This window comes from Urocitellus parryii, chromosome 13 (genome assembly GCF_045843805.1).
Source record: "Urocitellus parryii isolate mUroPar1 chromosome 13, mUroPar1.hap1, whole genome shotgun sequence".
Classification (NCBI taxonomy): Eukaryota; Metazoa; Chordata; class Mammalia; order Rodentia; family Sciuridae; genus Urocitellus; species Urocitellus parryii.
The window spans coordinates 8679341-8703465 of record NC_135543.1 but is presented as its reverse complement, the minus strand read 5'-3'; the positions used below and the strand labels follow the sequence as shown (position 1 = coordinate 8703465).

At 32.5% G+C, this 24125-nt stretch overlaps 1 protein-coding gene across 1 annotated transcript in view; it reads right to left on the bottom strand.

The window, feature by feature from the left end:
* Positions 1-312: 312 nt before the first annotated feature.
* Tmx3 (thioredoxin related transmembrane protein 3) overlaps positions 313-24125 on the bottom strand; it is a 35988-nt gene continuing 12175 nt past the window's right edge. The window contains exons 5-16 of the mRNA XM_026388675.2: positions 22989-23034; positions 21641-21721; positions 19467-19566; positions 18696-18773; positions 14763-14829; positions 10427-10525; positions 8643-8700; positions 8405-8458; positions 7049-7105; positions 5795-5924; positions 4367-4435; positions 313-2230 (exon numbers count right to left, since the gene is read on the bottom strand). Coding sequence (XP_026244460.1) covers positions 1967-2230; positions 4367-4435; positions 5795-5924; positions 7049-7105; positions 8405-8458; positions 8643-8700; positions 10427-10525; positions 14763-14829; positions 18696-18773; positions 19467-19566; positions 21641-21721; positions 22989-23034 — 1103 coding nt within the window. The 3' untranslated portion in view covers positions 313-1966. The remainder of the gene's footprint in view (positions 2231-4366; positions 4436-5794; positions 5925-7048; positions 7106-8404; positions 8459-8642; positions 8701-10426; positions 10526-14762; positions 14830-18695; positions 18774-19466; positions 19567-21640; positions 21722-22988; positions 23035-24125) is intronic.

Genomic DNA, 24125 nt, shown 5'->3' with positions numbered 1-24125 from the left:
AAAGGATCATCACTGGATTTTTGCTTCCTGAACTTTACTCTTTTCCCTACAGAGGTGTTCTGTATAGGTGATGAATAATAACACAAAAATATGCAAACTAACATCTGATAGTGATAAACATGAAGGAAAAAAAATCAATGACATTTTCTGTAATTTTATTTCACTTCTTTACTAAACTGAGTCTTAAATGAGGCTCTATACTTATCTAAGTTTTTTCTACTGCAAAACCAGTCTGATCACTGGGAACATTATTATCTTCCCAAAGATACTCTCTGTATTCTATGCAGAGGAATCTCCTTTTTGAATTACCAGCATTTATGTCCAATTTCCAGTTGAGAACTTTTCATTTTAGTATTTCCTGAAATTCTCTCTGACTACATACTTATTTCATTATTAAAAAAGTTAATAAGGGGTCAAACATTAAAGATGGATATTTAATTATTATATGCTAAAAGAACACATGAACACAACAAAACAATTATTTGTAATTCTGCAGCATTTAAGATACAAGAGTTTCAGTTACTCCAGATTAGTACGGCATCAGAAACAACCAAAAGCTGCCTTTGGCAATCAAAGCCCTAAATAACTTCAGTGTAAGGACCATAAATTACATATTTTTAAAATGATTAAACATTTTTAATACAATCAAGACAATCTTTACAATGGATAATAAAACTAAAGAATAAGTACTTAAATAAGTTACCTAGTAAAAATTCCAAACTTACGTAAACAAAGGCCTCAAAAATAACAAATTAATCCACAATAAGCATATCAAGCTTACTGCAAAATACCAATTTTTAGATATTACTGTGTTAGAATTCCTACACGGTTTCATTATAAATGAGATTAGAGATACTCACTGAAATGGATGACAGAATTCAGAGAACAGAGAAAGTAACCAGCCATCTCTATTTTTCTCACTGTGCGTGACACACTGCTTGACATGCTAATTATGTCACTCATTACTCATTATGAACATGTGTTCATAATGGCATTACAAAATAGATGTGCGATAATTCAGATTTTAAATTGCTATAAAGTAAACTTACCACAAACAAAAATATGATATATTACTTTTCAAAAGCCAGATTTTTTAATCAAATGAAATTTTAGAAGAAATTTCAATATACAAAATAAAAAAGAAAGAACATAAAAATCCTAAGCTGCTTTGGCTAAAGCTAAGCAAGACAGGATTGACATAGCTCCTTTCCTTCCTGGAATGACTGATGAAGACAACTGGTTAGCGAGCATTCCCAGGAACGGGCTGAAGTTACTGTTCCCTGCACAACCTGGTTATTTTGCAAAGGTCAACCACAAAACTCCCCCCACACACTATACAGGCTCATATGAAAATTTTATAATAATGAAACCAAGTATAAAGTTAAAAAGTAACATTTCCTCTCCTTTAAAAATAACTAACAAAATAAAAGCACTATGCTATATATAAAACCACATCACTTTTAACCTTGTAATCTTAATGTGATACATGGAAAAAGTTGTTAGTTTTCCTTAAAGTGCCTAACTTTTATTGAAGACTTACATTGTCCATACAAATCTTATGCAAAATATATGAGAATGGATAGCTGTAGGTAGATGTGTTATTTTTTTCTCTATCAGACATGTACTTTCTACCTGAATGACCAATTTAAATATTCTCTCCAAGAATCCTAACTTTGTCAGAGAATATTCAGATAGAGAAACATGCAAATAAAACTGACCTATTATAATAACATCTATAAGGTAAACTCTGATGGAGTGGTTTGATTCTGTTTGTTTTAGATACACCGTTTCTTTACTCCAAATATCTCCCCCTTTGTAGAAGGACTACTTGAATCCATGCAGTTGATATTAGCAAAGTACAAATAACATGTTCTCTTCTGTAAAGATCATGATTGAATATCTATATCCAATAAATAGACTCTTGAATGACTTGAAATCCTATCAAATGTTTTATACTAGTCAAGTCTCAGTCTTTCTTTTTCTCTAACACATCCTTGGGCTCTTGGGCAGTAGGTGCTGTACAATCTCCACTGTTTGGCTCTTGATCTGTGTTCTCCTCTGGCTGTTCTTGGATTTCAAATTCACTTTTAGACATTTCATATCGCTCTTCCATATAACCTCCATCTGAGTCTGTGTCAGCTGTGTAGATTCCATAGCACATGATACTGATGACACCCAGTGGCAGGCCAAAGAGAAAGCAGCCCATAAGTGGCGAGCTCCTGAATATCGACTGAGGAAAGATAAATAAAACTCAGTTGCCCTCAGATGTAATTCTGATATAAAAAGCACACAATAAATTTAAAACCACTGCAAATTTCTTCTTGTTGCTTATCAACTTTCTTGAAGTGTCAATATTTAAATGTCAACACTTAAACAATAACTACCATGCTAAAGACACCATAAGAGAGAGATTCAGCATCCATGCATGTAAATGTGCACACACACATGCTTTTGTGTGTGTGTGTGTGTGTGTGTGTGTGTATACCACATTGCTTAAATCCCCTTTTAAAAAACTCATTTTTCTCATTTTAACTGAAAGGTCTCTTTAAGGTGATTACTATGCCTGCCAGTTTTTGAGCTATTCATTGAACTATAGGAATCTGATGCTCATGGCAAAGGTGGAGTTATTTACCATGAAGAGAGTATATACATATTCCCTTCACATGATGTTTTTTATCATTTATTACTCATCTGGTAAGCAGTAAAGCATCATTCACTTATTAGTTTCTCTCATGTTGTATGTAATCTCCTTAGCTCCCACAAAAACAAAAGTAATTTTATGAAATGTTTTTTCCACTACATTGTATTTTATGGGTTGCATTTGTAACTCACAAGAACAATATACATAAGTTCAGAAAGATCATTATTTTGGATTAAGATAACAGAAGAAGGCTACACAGAGTCAGGGTATATTTTGAGGTAGAAATAGGAAAAGGAAGAAAGAGGCAGAAAAAGGCATAATGTGAGTACTTGCAATTAGATCCAGGAAACTTTGTGCAACATTTTAAAAACAATGAGAAAGTATTTTAGATGGACAGAGTTCATTCACATTCTGATGTGCATCCCTGGAAAAAGGATGAACAATGGCCAAAGTTGATTATTTTAGAAGCATTAGTGGTTTACAAAATGGAATGGAGACCAATAAGAGCGAAGTGTGGAGACCAGGTAAAGAGGAGAAATAGTTTGATAATGTCTAATCCATGTTGGTGGCAACAGGAAAATTAAGAAATGCCACTGATAAACTGAAGAAACAGTATGTTATGCACGGTAAGCCACAGATTATGAGAGTCACTTCTCAGAATAGAGAAGGCTACTATAGTTGCATGCCTGCTTTCAGCTAGGAAGAGTGAAAATGCTGATGGCATGGCTCATGATAGATAATTAAAACTAAGTTTAGGCCTCAAGCAAATTTTAACATGCTCTACTATCAAGGTGACTAAGAATTGAAGCTGGGGAATGAGAATGAGCTTTTAGAATACACTTACAAGCAAGAAGGCTCAGCTCCAAGGACTCAAGTGGGCAACAGAAAGAGACACTGGAAAGGCATGGATTATTGGAGAAATGGGGTGGAGGTGGGGGAAGTAGTAAGTATCACAGCAGCAGGGAAAGGAGAATGGCGAAGAAGAGATTCCTTGAAGAAATCAAAAGGAATACACCAGAAGACTCAACTATCAGCAGGCTATCAGTGAGACTGCATGGAAGTTTCATATGGTAAACAGATGGAAATTAGAATGGCAGAAAAAATCAGGTAAGGAGTGAATAAAGCTGAGGAAACATATTTCGAAAATGAAACTATAAAAGGAAAGATCTGGGTAAACTATACAAATCACGGGGATGCCTAAAACTTTAAGATCTGGAAGTTTACTTTGAATATTGCAAAAAAAAAAAAAAGGAATTCTTGAGACATTTTTTTTCAACAAAAATGACCAATTCACAGGAAACAATGCTTAGTAGAAATAAAAATTTCCTATTATCTAAATTTTCATTAGGTTGGAGAAATAGTTTTTTAGTGCATTTAGTGATTCTGAATTTCAGTAATCTCTTCAATCATACGGAAATAATTAGAGAAACTTAATTTCTGGGGCTGGAGATGTGGCTCAAGCAGTAGCGCGCTCGCCTGGTATGCGTGGGGCGCTGGGTTCGATCCTCAGCACCACATAAAAATAAAGTTGTTGTATCCACTGAAAACTAAAAAATAAGTATTAAAAAAAGAAACTTAATTTCTAAGATGGATGCAGTTCATACCCTTCAAATTGAAGACACACTTTGAACAAATCCTTTGAAATTCTCTATGTCACCCTCATTAGACATGAAGAACCCATACTTTCTAAGCTTCCAATGACACTAAACAAACTGTCCAACTTACCACAACAGTAGACTTGGCATCAAATAGTACTCTTTTCAATCTCTGCAAAATGCTATCACCTCCTTGGGCCTTCAATTTAATAAGAAAACAAAAATTAAAATGTTACCGGAGGCCAAAAGGTTGACTATAAAATGTTTCATAAAACACCTGAAAAAGCCATTTTAACATATTTGCTGTTTTTTTTTTTTGTCTTCTTGTGTTAACACAACCTGATTCTCTTCTGAAGAATTTAATTCTCTCCTATTCATAATCCATGCAGTTTAGCTGAACCTGACCTACTCCCTAAATCCAGGCATGCCCAATTTTTCAGTTTAGATCTGGGACTGCTGAACTAGAACTACTATAGGATACCTTTGTTATCATTTGGGGAAAGTCTCCCTGAGGATAAAGCTCAAAAGGAAGTGCTGAAAGGCAAAGAGAAAAAAGTTCCTGATGAAAATCAATCCAATCCCTGCTCTCAGCCATCCAAGAACTCTGGCCCACTCTGAATCACCAACCTATGAGGACCAGTGTAATCTCTGTGTTATTAAACAGTTCAAGCCATCTGCTCACTTACAATGGAAGGGTTCTCATTCATACAGACAAGTTTCATTTGAACCAAAATACTATTTCTGCAAACATAAAATTCCCACTATGTGATTAAGAGGGTTTTAGAAACTTCTCGACTTTGATGCAAGGTAGATATGCATATTATGTTTCAAATAAGGTTTGTGTAAAGCTGAAAATGAAAATCTACAGAAAATAATAATAATTAAACTTCATGAAAGCAATAAAGTCTCTTATTTTCTTTGAATCTATTAAGATGTGTGCTAGTTACAACCTGTGACCTAGAAGGAAAAACATGATCCTTTAATGCTAAGGGTGGCAACCCACTTAAGATTTATAGAAAAACAAAAAACCAATATATTACTAAGGCAATCTATTCACTTATTTCTGAGATATATTTTATAAGATTATATCTGAAATTCTCCACAGGGGTTTGATTTTTAATGAATATCCTTACCTCTTAAGAAACTGTAGTCTTCTTCATAAATTTTCCTAGAAAACTCATCCTCATAACTTAATTCAATGGTCCTTTTGGAACTAAGCAGTATTTAGAGTCAGGGATTACCTCACACAATATAGGACCTCTGAGCATTCAGAGCCAACTCTAAAAGCCAGTATCACCTCCCCCATCACTGTGGCACCCCAAATGTCTCCAAATTACCCTCCAAGGGGGCATTCCCACCTGTTAGCTACTTCCATAGAAGATCTTCTATGTCTGAGAGAATGTGACAATGCCTATAAAAGGAGAGACCATCACATGGAAGAATGTTCCCTCTCACCCCTCAGCAAGGGCCTGCTATTCCTTTCAGAATCAGAAGTATGAAAACAACTTGCTTCTCTTCTACTCCTATCATTCCTCTGAAAGAGAACTGAACCACTTACTTCTACTGAGCCATCCAAAATGTTATTTATGAACTCGATCAAGTCTTTGGCATCTGAAATCTGTCTATCTAGCACAAAGTATTGTTGGTTTGATGTGTTCAGTACAACTACAGTTGGGACTTTCAATTCACTGAAAACATAAAAAGAAATCAAATAAACATTAAACATATTGATAACAAATATTCTGGAATTTTTATATCTCAATAATTATAGAAAAAGGAAGCTGTATCAATAGCTTCACCTATAATTTCAAATTGTGTATCAATTTGAAATTAAATTATATTATATGAAATAATATATAATTTATTATATAAGTTAAATTATATGAAAAACATTCTAATGTATAATATAACAGAGAGCTGAGTAATCATGATTAAATGTAAAGATAAACATTATGATATATGATATGTCGATTGCAAATTCTCTGTTCTCCCTTTGTCACACTGTGTAGGAACTTTACCCAACAACATCAGAACACATGTATTTTTCAAGTGTACTTGGAACCCTCAACAAGGCAAATTGTATCCTGGGACATGAAAATATAATTCTATTGCAGAGTGTCCCATTCATAAACTTCTCTTAGGTTGATGAGGTCAACCATACACTTCCTAAAACCAACAGGTATCCTATAACAATGGGAGAGCATAAAAAAAACTGTTTTTCCACTTTGAGTATTAAAAAATTTAGGGTCAGCTATTTCAAATACTCTACAGAGAAACTGTGCTTTTTCATTCTCTTGATTTCATTGTATTCTATATCTGGTCCACAACATAGTTTCGCAAACTACTCTCAAATCCTTATTAGAATGAGAGAGTTAATATCAAATAGTTACAAAAACATACTAGGTTAAATAATTATAAAATCACATTTTTTCCTACATAGTTATTTTAATCTATTAAAATAAATTCTTGTATAATTGCAGTTAGTTTTTGAATGTTCAAAATTTTATATTTAATAGTTATAACTACCTATTAAAAATGAACTTGTTAAAGTATGTAAATCAGAGTTTCTGAATAATGTCATTTCAGAATAGTATGAATTATAACACTGAGCTGGGAGACAAATATTTTTAGTATACAGCAATATTAAAACACAGTAAGTTTCATACACAGAATTTAGAAACTAAAGTAAAATAATGAAAGACTGCTATCATCAGAATATACCAACAGTTTTTTTTTTTTTTTAACTGTTAAACCTATCTCTCAAAAACAAATTTAAAGATGTGATAGCAAAATCACCCAGCACTTTACTCACTCCATCAGCAAGGTATTGATGTAGTCATTTCCATCCATGTGGCCAAACTGAAAATCCCTAACAAATAACAACAAAAACCAAGAGCATGATATTTAAAAAAAATAAAAAAATTTAAAAAGCCAACCAATACAACAAATAGCTTCAGGGCTTGATAAGTATATAAGCTGTAAATATCTACTGAATGAATCACATAATATACATACATAGGAAATCTGACTTCTACTGGATTTTGAGACAAATATATGAGTAGCACTAACAAATTCTAAGACATCTCCATTTATAAATGGTTAGATGTGTGGAAATAAAATCCTGTCTAACAGAAATATGTTTTAAGATAAAATACCTATTTACTCTAAAACTGGACCATTCAGAAGATACAACCTACTGTGTATTTTGTAGGCTTACTAACCTTTCACTAGATTTGGAATAAGATAATAAAAATCAAATAATATAAAAATACACATTGTCTTTTTACATTTTTTTTTAGTTGTAGATGGACACAATACCTTTATTTTTATTTATTTTTATTTTTGAACCCAGTGCCTCACACATGCTAGGCATATGCTCTACCACTGAGCCACAACTCCAGACCCTCACAGTCTTTTTTGACAGCAACATACAGAATGATTTGGCAAATAGCAAAAGTATTTCTGATGACATATTTATATTGTTATTCTTTGAGTTCTTGTTACAATTATCTTTATAGTTTTGTTCTAACTTTTGACAGCTCACATAACATAACCTCAAATTTATGAATATCTGAGCATCTATTTCCTTCCATAAAACCTGTCTCAATACTATAAGGAAGCAGGTATGATACAAATTATAAATAAGGCTGCATTCTTTTCCTAACTTGTAAGACACACTATCAATCAAGTTCAAGATCCAGAAAACTCTGAAATGCTACAAGCTACCATTTACTTCAGTTCCCTGATTTACCTTGGGAAGTCCAGAATACAGACTGAGCACCCTTACCTGAAATGTTCACAACCAGTCATGCTTCAGATTTTTTTTTTATCATTTTGAAAAATTTACATATACATAATGAAATATATGGGAGGCAGAACCCAAATCCAGACATGAAATTCATTTATTTCATACACACCTCAATCAGCTTGAAGGGAATGCGACACAATATGTTAAGTGCACCTGCATTTTGACTGTTACCCATCAAATGAAGTCAAATGTGAGATTTTCCATTTGAAGTGACATGTCAGAGCTGAGAAAGTCTTATATTTTAGAGCATTTCAATATTCAGACTAGGGATGCTCAAACTATACTACCACTTTTGCTTTACTATATTACAAAATAAAATGAAACAAAAATAAGTAAATCTTCCAGAATGTAAGCACATACCTACTGAAGTGGCCTTTGTATTCTCTTGCAACTTCCTGAATAATTGACTTTAATCTGTAGAACAAATACATAAATATTTCAATTCATCACTTGAAATATATATAAGTATCAAATATCTTCCACCTTGTTTAAGGGCAGTAGCAAAAGTAAAATACTACTGTATCAAGTTGACTTAAAGCCACATGTAGTCTGAATTAGATGACATTAGAAGCTTAAAACTATTTCAAGACAACTATACCTGGTATGTTCAATTGATGCATTTTTCTCATCAATAACTGCAATAGCCACAAGCTTTCCTGAAATTAAGAATTACATATCTAAGTTCAATAACTCTTTTTAAAGAACTTTTAAACTATCATTTTCATTGAGAATAAGGAATTATAGCAAAAAATGTTTTTAAAATTTAATTACAATTATCGTACATGTTAAACTTCCTTAAACTAGAACATTATAGTATAACATGCATTTGAATCAGAGAGAATCAGTGAATTAGTCAACTTCAAGTGATAATTTCTCTCCAAGCACTCACTCACAAAATGTTAATAGTAAATCTATTAACAATTTATATACCCAAATTGTGTTTTCACACTACCTACAAAATGATTAAGATAAATTTTTTATTAAAAGCTGAAACCATAAGAAGTGAATTGGTAAAAAGTTTACTAAGAATTGTTATAGTTGTTAGTAAAAAGAAAATGAATGTAACAGTAAGATGGTTTTTATGTAGCCTATTTGCCAGTAATAATAAACAGAATTAAATGTCTCATGTTAATCTTAAATAGAACATGAATCAAATGTATGTGATTAAGCTCTAGGAGGATTAGCATGATATAATCATCAGTGCTGGACATTATGTTCTTGGCACTATTCAAGCCCTGGGAGAGCAATGGTAAGGTTCAGTTGAAGTATTAGCTATGTAACAACTTTAGCAAGCTTCAGTTTACTCCAAGAAATTAGTATCTATTTTATAGAGTCACTGAGAGGAAAATGAGATTATATACACAAAAACACTGGGATACTATGTGGCTCTGAGCAGGTATACAAAGCAAGATTAAGTTAATAGTCTTTCAACATCCTCCTCACACTACACATGGCTTCTATTGCCCCCAATGTTGCTTACACACATCTCTAAAGTCCACACAATCTTGAATACTTTTAACACTCTGCTGAAAACATTAGTTCACAGTGATTATTTCCATTCTTAAAATATTTCACTTACTATTCAGTGTTTGCTTTTTTACCATGTGCTTCTTAGTTTTTACATGCCTCATTAGTTTCCTTTATTCACAATGTCTACAACATGTATGGGATCTTCCCATGTACGAAAAAGATTCAAGAAACACAGGAACAGTTTTTCATGTTAATTTACCAATTACTGAGTGCCAAATAATGTGCCAGACACTAGGCTATTTACAGAAGGCTTAATCTTAACATTGTGAATTAAAACAAAAATGGCAAGAGAAGCCATGATTTCTCATTTGCTGTATATTTACAAAACGATCCTGCTTAAAACTTAAAAAAAAAAAGTTTTTTTTTTAAAAAAAAAGTTTTGCAGTTTGCATCTATAAAACTATGTAATTAACTTCTTGTAACTTCCATTTTTATGTCATATTTGCTTTGTCTGTCATTTTTAATCATGTAACTTTAAGAAATTGCCAGTTTGATTCATTCCCCCACCCACCATAAGTACAAGTAGACCTTATAATAAGGTTCTGATAAGTTTTACTTCAACTCCTATACAAAACCTGTGGATAGCCTCTTGGTAGATAACTTTTTCAAATCCCTTCCTATCCAGGCCTTTTGACTTCCTGTCATCAGTTTGATTAGTAAGCCCTGTATTTAGCTAATCTTTGACCTGTCCCCCACAAGTATATTTGGTAATAAGTTTCTATTCTCAAAAGCAGTGCGAACATTCAAGTTTACTTCATGAAATGGAGATAATGATCCATTTCTTTTAGAAATCGATTTTAGTCAATTAAGGAATCCCAAAGAGTAATGAAGAGCTGTACATATGCTTGTTACCTGTGTCTCCAAGTTCATACAAGAGGAAGCCATCCATAGTAAGGTAAGTCTGAAACCTCTCCCTGTTGATCCATCCTGACAGGTCACCATCTTCATATTCTTAAAAACAAAACAAAGTGACTAAATTGTAGTACCAATATGTTTAACAAAGTTGCAATGTTTTAATCTGACAATACATATAAAATATCTGACAAAGAATATAATCTTAAATCCATAAATAGTACTTTTAGAAATTTATGGTAAGCAAGCAATCAGATATATAAAAAGATTAAAGCACAAAGCAACTTATAACATCACTAAAACAACAAAAAATAATTTGAAGTAAGAAAAACAATTGAAATGCCCTAAATCAAAATAAGTGCATATTGGTACATGCTGGGAAGGATGATTTATAAATTTTAAAAATTTAATAAATTTTAATATAAATGAATGAGTATTATAACTAACTTTGCAAAGTTAAACAAGATAGTAACAAAGGCAAAATAAAAGCATAGGGACTGGGCATGTAGCTCAAGAGGTAGCGCGCTCGCCTGGCATGCGAGGCGCTGGGTTCGATCTTCAATACCACATAAAAAAACGTAAAAATAAAGGATGTTGTATCCACCGAAAACAAAAAAATAAATATTAAAAATTTCTCTCTCTCTCAATAAATAAATAAATAAATAAATAAAAGCATGTACTCCCAAATGGTTATCCTTCACTTGTATGATAGATGGCATTTTTATTACAATTTTTTTTGCTCATCTCTACTTTATGATTTTTTCTTAGTTTAGAAATCTTTTTTGCATGTACAACTTAAACACACACATAAAACTAGAGCATATCAGCTTTTTTCCAACATCAAATTCTTCCTGTGGAAAGCAGATAGAGAAGATAATATTCAAAAGAAATATTATATCCTGATTAAAAATATAATTCAAGTAATTCTGAAGTAATTACAATTGTATGAAAAAAAGCCAATTGTAAACATCTTTTAAAGCCTATCAATAATTCTGGCTGAAAACTGTATTATACTGACTTCTTGAAAGGTATGCTTTATGTCACTTGCATTGCTAAACAAACATTTTCAAGTAATCAAAATATAAAATAAGTAGTATAATGCAAATCTGAAAGTATTTATGCATTTGGACTTACAAATCAGGAAAGTAAACCTAAAACTAGAAGTTGCTTTCTGGGCCAGAATCTTCACTCTATGTCAAAAGCAAATTTTGTACAGATTTCTCAAAGTGATAAACTGGAAACTCATTAGAAAATAAACCATCCTCCTAAACCCTTAACCCAATGCTTCTAAACATATTATCAATAATTATTAAAATAAATATTTAAAGGATAACCCCTGGTCTATCTGAAGGCTCCAAGCAGGCTCTAAATACCATCTACTCCATGTTAGAAAAGCTTGGCCTTTATAAATGTAGAAACCTCACGTTAATCCTGTCTCAAGCACAGAAGTCTCCATAGCTGAAAACACAGAGAAATGAGAAGAGGGTACTTTCTTATGCAGACTCAAAGAATAATCTAAATCTAAATTGATGTCTTCCCACCCAAAAAAAACAAAGAAACAAAGTTGCTTTCTACATTGTTAAGAAACTCATATAAGATGAGAGTAAGAAATTTGTGTGACCAACATTGATCCCAATGACTACACATTTTAACTTGGGGGAAAAAAATCTCTTCATGCTTTAATCAATTTGTAAATTACTAAGAATATTAATCTTAAATGATTATTTTAATAAATGATATACAGAAAATGCTTATACAAGGAGAACTATAATCAAAGAGTAGACAGAACAGATACAAACTATCTCCCTCTCTTTTCATATATGCAAGTTCCTCTTAAGTTCCTTTTTAAGCTTGATGTCTAACATAGATATTTAATAAACATTCTAATGAATGACTGAACACTCCACATAAAAATCCAATTGTACATGCCTCTACCATCTAACATTATCAGTTACCTGCCCTGAATTTTAGGACATTAATCAATCTGCCATATTAACTCCCTCACAGATTACTTTGAGGATAAAAGGACAACGTCAGGTTAAGTAGAGAGATAGCATGCCCTCTATACACTTCTACTACAAGAAACTAAATTCAGTTCTTGTAATTAAAGATAATTAACATTAGAAATGCTCAACTTTCATATGACTATCAAAAGAAAATGTTCCTTTTAACTAAAAACATTCTTTCACTGGATACTCTTCTGTTACATTTGAATTAAGAAATTCAAAGTCTATTGTTCTCAACTAGTTCTGGTTTCCTTTCTGTTCCATAGTATAATTCAACAAGAAAAACAACCACACTCTACAATGTTCTGGTAGTGAACAGAATGCTCCATATTTGTGCTCTCCAACACAGTAGCCACAAGTCACTGGCTAGTGAGAATGAGAAACTCAATTTTTTGTTAAACTTTAACAGAGACGGCTGCTAAGACTGCATTTACTTTCACCTTGGAGCAGTTATGTAGTGTCCAACAGATGTCTTGTTCTTCTCCTTCCCCTGAAATTTAAATTATCTCCTGGGGTCCCAGGTAGTCAGGTGCACTACCTACAGTACTCAGCAGTCTGGGAACCATGGGGGTAGGGATTGATGGTTTTAGGGAATTATAATCATCCTAGTTGTTCTAACAGCATGAGGCTATCTAAGACATATGGCTCACATTTTAAAAGACTGGTATGTGAAGCACCAAAGTGATAAAATAACACTGGGATTTGCGTTAAAATATTTCAAGAAGGGGAAAAAAAAACCAAAAACAGCTGAAGTAAATGTGGTAAAAAACCTTGCTGACTGTACACAATGTAGCATCACATCACATGTGTGGTCATACATGTACCTTGGGTAATGATGTCCATCTCATTTCACTATCTTTCCTGTACCTAACCATTCACCCTCCCTAATCCCCCTTCAAAACCCCCCCTCCCCTTTGCCCAAAGTTCCTCCATTTCTCCCATGCCCTCTCCCCATTATGAATCAGCATCCAATTATCAGAGAAAAATTTGGCCTTTGGTATTTGCGATTGGCTTACTTCGCTTAGCATGATATTCTCCAACTCTATCCATTTACCTGCAAATGCCATAATTTTATTCTATTTTAATGCTGAGTAATATTTCATTGTGTATATATACTAGTTTCTTAATCCATTCATCTACTGAAGGGCATCTAGGTTGGTTCCACTGTTTAGCTACTGTGAATTGAGCTATGAGCATTGATGTAGCTGTGTTACTATAGTATGCTGATTTTAAGTCCTTTGGGTATAGACCAAGAAGTGGGATAGCTGGGTCAAATGATGGTCATTCTAAGTATTCTAAGGAATCTCCATACAGCTTTCCAGATTGGTTCTACCAATTTGCAGCCCCACCAGCAATGTATGAGTGTGCTTTTTTCCCCACATCCTCACCAAAACTTACTGTTGTCTGTATTCTTGATAAATACAAGAGAAATGAAAAGCTGTGCTGCAATTGTGTACAATGAATCAAAATGCATTCTGCTGTCATATATACCTAATTAAAATAAATAATAAAAAAGAAAAAAAAAAGAAAAAGTGGCTAAAGTTAACTCTCTCTGTATCATGTGATGTCTTTAACTGTCATATATTAGAGATTCTGTTCCTGCTTTTGTATAGTGCTTCAAGTAAATGGGTTATGAATTTTATTATATATGTTAGGGGATTCAACTCAGTTTACCATTTTTTATGTTGCTATTTTAAATAATGTTGAAGCTACTATTTTTCAGGAGTTTATAAAATGTCTCTTGGGGTTTTTTGTTTGTTTGTTTGTTTTTAATATATAAAGAGGGTTAGGTTTTCCTTTAGTTACATTTTTTAGTTCTGTGCTTGGGGGGGGGGGGACCTTGCTGATAAGTATGCAGGATTTCATCATATCATTCTCTTTATAATGTACATCTGACATCAAAATAATACTTTTTAAAACAGGTCAAGTATTTGTTCAATGAATGAGTTTCTCTGATGAGGGAGAGATGCAGCTGGAAAGGAATTTATGAAGGCTTTACTACGGAAGATGTTTTATTATTTCATCTTTTATATATCTGAAATATTAGGTATTGGCTAAAATTAATTCAGAACATTTTTGTAAAGTAATGTATAGAAATTGCATATGGTTTAATTCTCAAAATGTCATATAATTTGACAAAAATTACTGTTTTTTAATTTTTTTATTCTAAATTCAGAATAAAAGTATAAGAAATGGAAAAACTAAAGTTGAAGGGCAAAAACACATTAGTCATTCAACTATTAAAAAATCTTATCAACACCTCCTGTAATAGACAATATATAGCATATAATTTTAAAATGTTCTGCATGGATTAAAACTTTGGAACTTACCATCATAAACAAAGTAATTCTCATCTTTGAAAACAAGCACAGCGGGCACCTCTTTTAGGGTCACATACTGCAAAACATCAGAAATGTAAATAATTTTTATCACTAAAAAATTTTAATTGATAGCTATGGTTTCAAGTATTGAAAGACACCAAGTGTGCATTGCACAAGCTTACACAAACCATGCCCTCCCAAGAGAAAGGTAAGTTAGGAATTTAGTTATCAAAACATTTCAAAGTTAAAAAAGTAGCATCAATCCAAGATTCACCTAAAGATTGGGTCTGAATTTCCTTACACACACTGGCACACTGTCCAGTTGACAATGCTGAAAGCAATGGATTTATTCTTAAAACTGAGAACAGACCTAAAGGTACCATCATGGGAATCACAGCACTCAGCAGAACAGCAAGGGCACAGTGCCAATCAGCCCATCTGGGTTGATCTTCCCAGCCACTCACCAGTTGTGTGATAATGAGCCAAACACTTTTTCTAGAGGAATCTGCCTCCTCCTCTGTGAGATAAGGACATTCAGACCACTTCCCCCCACAGGGCACTTATGAGTTCTATTAGATAATGAATGAGAGCATGTTTAAACTATAAAGTGTTTTATAAGCAATTTACAACAGTCTCAATAATAATGAATTCATTCAGGAAGTAATTGCTTCTTATACCTACATGGTACTAATTTTAAAGGAATAAAATTATAGTAGAGAATCAGAATGAGATCAGAAGATAAAGCCACTGAGAATTATTATGAGCATGGCAAAATGAAAGTAATTACAAATAAAGGGAAGGAGAAGATAAGATACAATGATTTGGTTACATTACCACTAAAAAAATGATATAGCACCAGAAAAAATAAATAAATTTTAAAAACACCTACTTACAGGCAGTGGTAAAGCTCTTAGGTGGGGCTCTATAATCCACATGCCCCATTACCTGCTCTTGTCAACTGACCCACACAGATGTATGAAATAATTTTTCAACATTCAGCATGTCTCTCTTTCAAAGACAATGGTTTGTCCTAGAACACGACTAAAGTAGTCTGAAGACTTGTACCTATCCAGGATCACATACTTCAATCTACTTTTCTCCCCTGTGCTCCTTTAAACTCACTATCTTATACTGCAGTCATCTGTCTACATGTCACTCTTCTCCATACACATTTAAGTATTCTGAAGTCAGAAACTATCTTAATTCACCCCTCTTATCCTCCTACAACACCAACTAGAATTTTCATAAATCCTAACTGTAAAGGTAATAAAACTCTGGCAAAACACTAATATTCAAAATATGGATGAACTATAAAAATCATGGACTTAGCCCTTTTTAGATTTCTCTCTACTGGAGTAAAACTCCTTATAATATTTTGCAATAACCATTATTTCCCCAAGCACTCTTTGCCAACTAGATACTCAGAACTAAGAGATGACAAAGACTGATATTTCCAGGAATAATTTAAAACTGCTTAAAGAAACTAGTTGTCAGAGCTAATAACAACATCAACCGTAATACATAATAACCAAGTGTGCTCATGTAGCAGATGCTATCTGTGCCTACTCAGAGCCCTGGTGTCTAAGAGAAAGTGCTAAGAAGACTCTATAGATAAGGATTCACCACAAACACTCTAATATTAAAAAGAATGTTCCACTGGACTTAGGAGATAACAAACAATTAGAAGTTCTAGTTCAAGTTCATTTTAGGCTTTATATCACATATTGGCATTCCATACGTAAACGTAACCTTTTGAGACACTTGAGATCTGATGGCAAAGTTGGCCCTTTTTCCATTCCATCTTCCCCTGTCTGCCAAAAGTAAAAGTATAAACAAAGAATATGTTGCAAAATAACTTGAATTACACCTAACTACATAAACTAAAAGTGAGTTTAGATTGACCAAAACCTGCCTGCGGTACTCTAAGGAGTTGAAAATCAGATCAGAGTACATATTTATAGCATAAACACCTGCATATACATTGCAGGAAACATTAAACATAGCTTCTAGGTAAGTCTGTAATCTTCTTACATCAAAATATTTAAACATTAAGACATTTTAAAAATATTTACAAGTATAATATGACTTACCTTTGTGAAAATAAAAATATTTCAACATTTTGATAACTTATACTAGTTTAAAAAAAAAAGCTCCTTTGATATCCTTCATGTTTCCCTTGTTACTGTCAAATTTCTCAGGTACCCTGCAAAGCAAAAATTTTCATACTGTGGTCTCCATGTTCTTATCTGCCATTGATCTCTCAAATGACACCATATAATATCTGTCCCCATTACTCCTCTCAAAAACAACCACATCCAGGTGGACACTGTGGTTACTTCCTCACCTTGATTACTTCCTAAGCAGGTGACACAATTACTTACTCCTTTGTTTTCGTACTTCATTGGTTATTTCTACTCATTTTTCTTTGCTGTCTTTGGGTTCTGGGACTACTTGTTTCTTTAAAATATTCCATCCCCTGTCTATGAAGTTTATTCATGCAGCCTTGACTTATCTCTAGACCTCTATATCCAACTGTTATAACACTTGAAATCAGATGCCTAACAAGTTATGCCAAATGAAATTAAAAAGAAAATTTCAAGTTCTTTATCACTATTCTACTTCCCAACCATTCTTCCCAACATTCCCCAAGCTCATAAATACCACCACCACTGACTGTGGTGTTCCAACCAAACACTCAGGGCTCACCTTAAGTCCACCCTTTTACCTCCACATCAAGCCCTGACAATTCTACCTCCTAAACACACCAATCCTTTCACTTCCCCCAGTTCTTTACTAACCCCCAAGCCCAAACTCTGGAGATTACTACAAAAGTTCAACTGACCTCCCTGGATTTTCTTTCCTATGTATCCAATTTACAATTCAGTCTGCATTTAGCACAGATGTCCTTAAAATGAGCATCAGAGGAGATTGGGCGCGTTCAGGGTGGCCGAATGTTTTCTTTGATATAAGGGAGCTGATTCATAGTGGGATAGGGAGGGGGAGCATGGGAGGAATAGACGAACTCCAGACAGAGTAGAGGGGTGGGAGGGGAAGGGAGGGGGCATGATGTAATTAATGATGGTGGAATGTGATGGTCATTATTATCCAAAGTACAGATATGAGTACACAAACTGGTGTGAGTATACTATGTATACAACCAAAGATATGAAAAATTGATCTCTATATATGTAATAAGAGTGGAATGCATTCTGCTCTTTTATATAAATATATATTTCTTTTAAAAAAGAGAGAGTCTACATTTAAAAAAAAATGAGTATCAAACCATGTTCTCCATCAACCATGTTCCTCATCACCTGTGAGTGCTCACTCCTATCTCCTCTTTCACATCACCACAGTCACTTTGGACTATTGTTTGGTTCCTCAGATATGCTGGGAATGTTCTTATCTTGGTATTTGTATTATCTCTGCATGACTCTTTCACATCATCTTAAGTCCTTTATACCTATTTTTTCTCATATAAACATTTCTTAATTAACCAATTTACAGCAACTATCTCACCCCCCTATGTCCCAACTATCATACTGCTGCTTTTTTGTTTTACAGAATTTATGAGATCCTGTTTATAGATTTGTTTACTGAGAACTGCTATCTTAGGATCCAAACAGTAGACTTCATATATAACACACAAGCATGTGCACAGACCCAAGTTAATCTATTACTTATGAACAACTACTTATGAACAACCTTAGAGTGTGAGATATCATTTGTTACCAGCTTTGTTATTTAAAAAGGAAAAAAAAACTATAATAATAATTCCTAAGTTTCATGAATCTGGTGATATTTGTTTATTAATAATAAGCAGTCTGTCACCAGCAGTAAAGAGTAAACATGTTTACTCTATGCCTCACAATAAATAAATCAGATAAAATCAAGTAAAATTAAAAAATAAAACTGTCATTAAAATACAATTTTAAATGTTACCTCAGGAACCACCTCTTCTGAAGCAGAAAAGAAGTATGAATAAACAATCAATTCTGAAGCAGCTTCTATGTATTTCTCCTGTAACAATATAAAGAGGAAAAAAAGGCCTTTTTAGAATATCAAAAGATGAAAATTTATTATTCATTAAACAATCAGAGCTACCTTATGTAGTAAGTAGTAGTGTTGCAATTTGCTAGCACATTGAGTGAAAAGATGAAATACAAGCAAATGAAATGAGTTGTTTCTAGGGCAAAAGATAATTGTAACCAAGTGTTTTTATCCTCCTCCAAATATATTTGATTGTTTGATATTTAATTTTAAACTTGATTCAATATATTAATTTAAGTTAGATTAACAATGTATAATAATGACAGTGATGATTATAAGGAAGATATGTGTGAGCACACATACACATAAAATAACTTCAGACAATAACGGCCGTTTGCCTTTAGAGAGTTGATATTCACACTGCAATTTGTAGTCTTAAAGATGTACAATGCTAAAAAGCAATGTTAATTTTAAATAACCAGGTCAGTAATGAAAGAAACACTAAGGCAAGTGGCATCTACCGATGTTACCAACTTCTGTTGAGAGCAGCAAACACCACAGAAGGTATCCAAGAAAATGTTTTTATTACAAAAAATACTTAAGATTGAACTGAAAGATTTCCTGTAAAAACGGAGTAAATTTTGAGGCTCTGACTAAGACTTAACTATTAAGCAAATTTAATTATAATCGTATGTTTTTATAGATCAAGAAATAATTTCATACTTTCAAAGGTGATTCTCCACCTATATAAACAAAAAATACACGATGTCTCTTCTGCACATGTTCAAACATCTGCTGACTTGGTAGTGGCCGAATTAGAGCTCTGTGTGAAAACAAAACAAGTATGAACTAAAGATAGTACATAATTTACTCTACTCCTACTTATGAGGGCTGGTCATGTCTACAGTTAAAAAGCTTTAATAATATATTAATTCATTATCCCCAGATCCATAAAGCAAATAAAGCTTCAACCCATGACTATGATTATTTCCACATATTGACAATATATATACACCTACAATTTAACCTACCAATTGGAAAACAAGTTTCAAATATATCTCTTCAGAGAATATCACCACTGCCAACATTTTGATAGGCAAAAACAGAATTATCATCTATTTACAGCCCTTGGTTAAAAACAAAACAATTCACATGAGAATGTTTTTCCCCTTTTAAAAGAACATTCACAAAACATACTGTGAAATACCATCCCAGGAGTATACGGCATTTAAAAATATTTATATAATATTCTGTCAATTTAAATGTTAGTTTCTAAGTAATCTACAGAGGTTAAAACCTGACAAGTTCCCAGAACAGATTATTACTTATTTTCAGAAAAAATAAACTAGTATGCATTATAGTGCATAAAAACCTTGTAGATAGAAAACAGAACTCTACAGCTTTGTTAGTATTTTTCAAAAGCAAACAGAAATGAATTACATCAAAATTATTATAAAACGTATCACCTATAAATGTAATTAAATAACTAAAAGAAGAATTATCTTTTTAAAATGGTATATATTGTCAGACTTTCACCCCACAAAATTCATAAAAGGAACAGAAAACACTTTGCAAAAGGAAACATTTTCAAAATGCACAATTCTTGAGATTCATTGCATCACTTTCCCTCAACCTCTATTCTAATGCTCAGTAATTAACTAGCAAGTGATGCAACTCCAGAACTGACTCCTGAAATTTCAGTTGCAAGAAAGTCAACCCAAGTTACATCAGAAGCCATTCTTAAGCTTAAACCAAAAAGCATTAAAAACCGTCAAAACCTGTAGACTAATAAGTCATGGGGGAGTAAAGCCCATTCCTCAAAACATTCCCTTCATATAAAAGTTATTTCAAAATTTATTTACAAAGCAAAGAAAGGAAATAAAACATGCAATCAATCAATAAATACACCAGAAAGCATCCTAAACTTCTATAAAAATATTCAAATTTTGTGAATTTTCTCAAATAATTTGAGACAGTATCATAATAAAATATCATAATAAAATCAATCTTATTCTAATAAAGCTATTAGGAATATCAATATATCCAGTCAAGCTCAAATGCTTTAAAGTCAATGTTTATTAACCTAGCTTGATAAATGTTCTCTTCAAGAGGTTCCACATAATCACATTAAATAATTACAACCATAGACAATCACATTAAATTATTATTCCTAAGCAAGATAGATTTTTTTTAAAAAAAATATCACTTTCAAATCAATAATTAGGTTGTAAGAAAATTTCAGCATAAACAATTTTGAGTTGTGCACCATTCTAATTAGTGTGGTGAAATCTCACACCATCCCACTTCACCCCGTCTAGGGTGTGAGTTATCCCTTTTTCCAGCATGTGGATACTATATAGACTACTTGCATATTAGTCACTTAGCGGCCCTTTTCATTGTCAGATGGACTGTGAAAGTACCACAGTGATTGTGTTCAAATAATTCTTAATTTACTTGATAATGGCTTCAATGTGCAAGTGTAGTGATGCTGGAAATTTGGATACCAGAGATAAGCCTATAGAATTTGCTTTAAGTGAAAAGGTAAAAGTAGAATAAGATATTGACAAAAAGAAGACACTACATTCACATAACCATCATTACAGTATATTTCTAGAATTGCTGTTTGATTTAATCTTTTGCTGTGCTTATTTTATAAATTAAACTTTATCACAGGTAAGGATATGTTAGAAAAAACACAGCATATACAGGGTGTGGTACTACATACAGTTTCAAGAATTTGCTGGGGGTTCTGGGATGTACCACCCATGAATGAGGGAGGACTGCCTGGTAAGTAATGCAAAGTTTGAAAATATATTAAAATTCACTTTAGAAAATTTCTTCTATACACAAAGGAATTTGTTAGTGTTAAATACAGGTTTTTCCTGATAAGAACTTACCCAGATACTCTGTGAGCAAATTCAATAATATCATCTTTTGTACGTGGTCCTCTGTAATTATATGCCAAGTTCCCCTTTAATCTTAAGTAAAAAAATAAAAAACATGAATTATTTTAAATTTTAATAGTTAATGTTAATAACTATTATAGCATAAACTTAAAGTACATGAAATAGTAATTGCAGAAGACTTTTACAAGTAGTATAGTTATGTAAAATATAGCAGGCAACTGGCTTCAGAGGATCAGCAACTCAAAATATATAGGAAAAGGCTGCATTCTAATAAATTATACAAAATATTTGACTCTGTATTACACTGAGCCTATGCCTTATGAAAAGTGAGTAATCTACATATTCATGGTCAAGAGCTTCAAAGCACTATGATTCTATCTTATCTGTCAAAAGGAGGAAATTAAGAGTATTTTAGTAAAGCCATTCAAATTTAAACAACAAATATCATAGTTATTTATATGCTCTAATATCTACCATAAAAATTATATACAATTATTTTTCTAAAAATTTAGATAATTCTTCAAAAGCCTGCTGATGTGTGTCTAATTAACAGAAATTACCAAAAAGAAAATTAGGAAGTATAACAGAACACCTATAATTAAACACAAAAGAAAGGAAAATTAAACTCAAAAAGTAAAAGAGGCTTAGCAAACATTTTGAAAAGGTGAAAGAAAGAAATCAACACAATACCAAATATATAATGAATTTAAGTTACTCAAATTTTGATATTTGAGATTTTAAAATACTGAAAAAAAACTTTCATTATAAAAATAACTTTTAAAACAATTCCTCACCTATCCACATTACCAACATAAGGGCAATGAATATCCTGAGAAATTAAATAAAAGTTCTTTAGAATTATCACACCATTTCTTCCAATTTGTACACTCTGTTAGACTTGATCAATTACCTACAAATTAAACTTAATGACCATCAATTTTGATTCCCTTCATGTCTTTTATCCCTAATGAAGTAAATTTGATCATACAATCATTAAATCTGTTAGGAGACAGGATTTACAGAGAGAAAGCAGAATACATACTTGAGCATCTCAAGAATAAGAGACATTTCATAATTTATGACTGTATATCATGTCTTGCCCAGGACATGTCACACAGAAAGCACTCAAAACACACTTATTGAATCAGCCATAAACAATGTATTGACTTAAAAATGAAGAGCATTCCTCTCCTTTGAATACAAATTTTATCTTAAAAAAAAGGCAGCTGAACCCAATCCTCAATCCGCCAGTGAAATTTTACTAGAAATGAACGTACTAAAACGTAAGCAGAGTGAACTAATAAAAGATACACATATAAACATACAACACTTAACTTACAGCTTAATTGTTGGATAACCTCGAACTCCAAACTCTGAAGCAAGGCCTTAATAAGAAAAAGAATAAATAATTCTAAATATTTTATTTAAGAAACTAGATAACAATGAGTCTTTTACTTAAAATATATATATATATATATTTATATAAGCCCTTGCAGATATGTTGCAATTGATTGCTAAAAAGAAACTCACATAGAAAAATAAAAAACATGACATTCTCATTGAAATCAATTACTTAACAATCCAATCCATGGCAGGAAATAAATATTCTGATAAAATAAAAAATGCCAAAAGAATAGTTCAAAATTTATCTCCAGAGTAATCATTCTAAAAGACATTCTGGTTATTATTATTATTAATATTTTAAAGTACTCAGGTACTTTTCTTTTGACTTTATTTCCAGGACAAGCATTTCTTCCTAGATCTAACTCATTTTTCTAGAAAAAAAAAAAAAAAGACCCATCTCTTCCTTTATTGTTTACTACATTTAATTTAAAACCACTAATTGTAATTAACTGCAGTAAATATATGATTGAAACGCAAGTTTATATTTTGTAAGTTTCTGCTTCTGTAATAACCTAGAATAATTCCAATAAACTCAAATGATTATTCTGAAATCCTCACAAGTGATTAAAATGAGAAGGATTTGCTCCAATGGCATCTTTTGAGACAAAAGAAGAAATAAAAACACAACCAAGTAAATGCCAATAGAGAATTAGGACTTTCAGAAGTATAAAAAACATTCATCAAATTAATACTATACTCAGGGCAACAAGGAGAGAATAAATATTCTCAGTGGACATTACACAATATAAAACATTTGCAAAGCTATACTAGTGTTTGTGCAGAGTGTACCATGTTTACCCCCAAAGTTCTCCCTTTGTCATCTCCTCTATTTCCAGTATATGCAAGTATATGTGTACTGCAGTTGGGGAGAAGGAAACTGCTCGGCCATGGCTCTCAGCACTGAGCTCCAGTTAACACTCACTTCATGTCCAGTTTCTTATTATATGTCACCAATTCAGAATAACAAGGAAAATCTGTAGCAAAATAACACCCCAATCTCTCTGCCTTCCCTTATCACCTTAGAGTTCTTCCCGAGGCACAAGGAGGGAGGTGACCATAACAGTCTGGACAA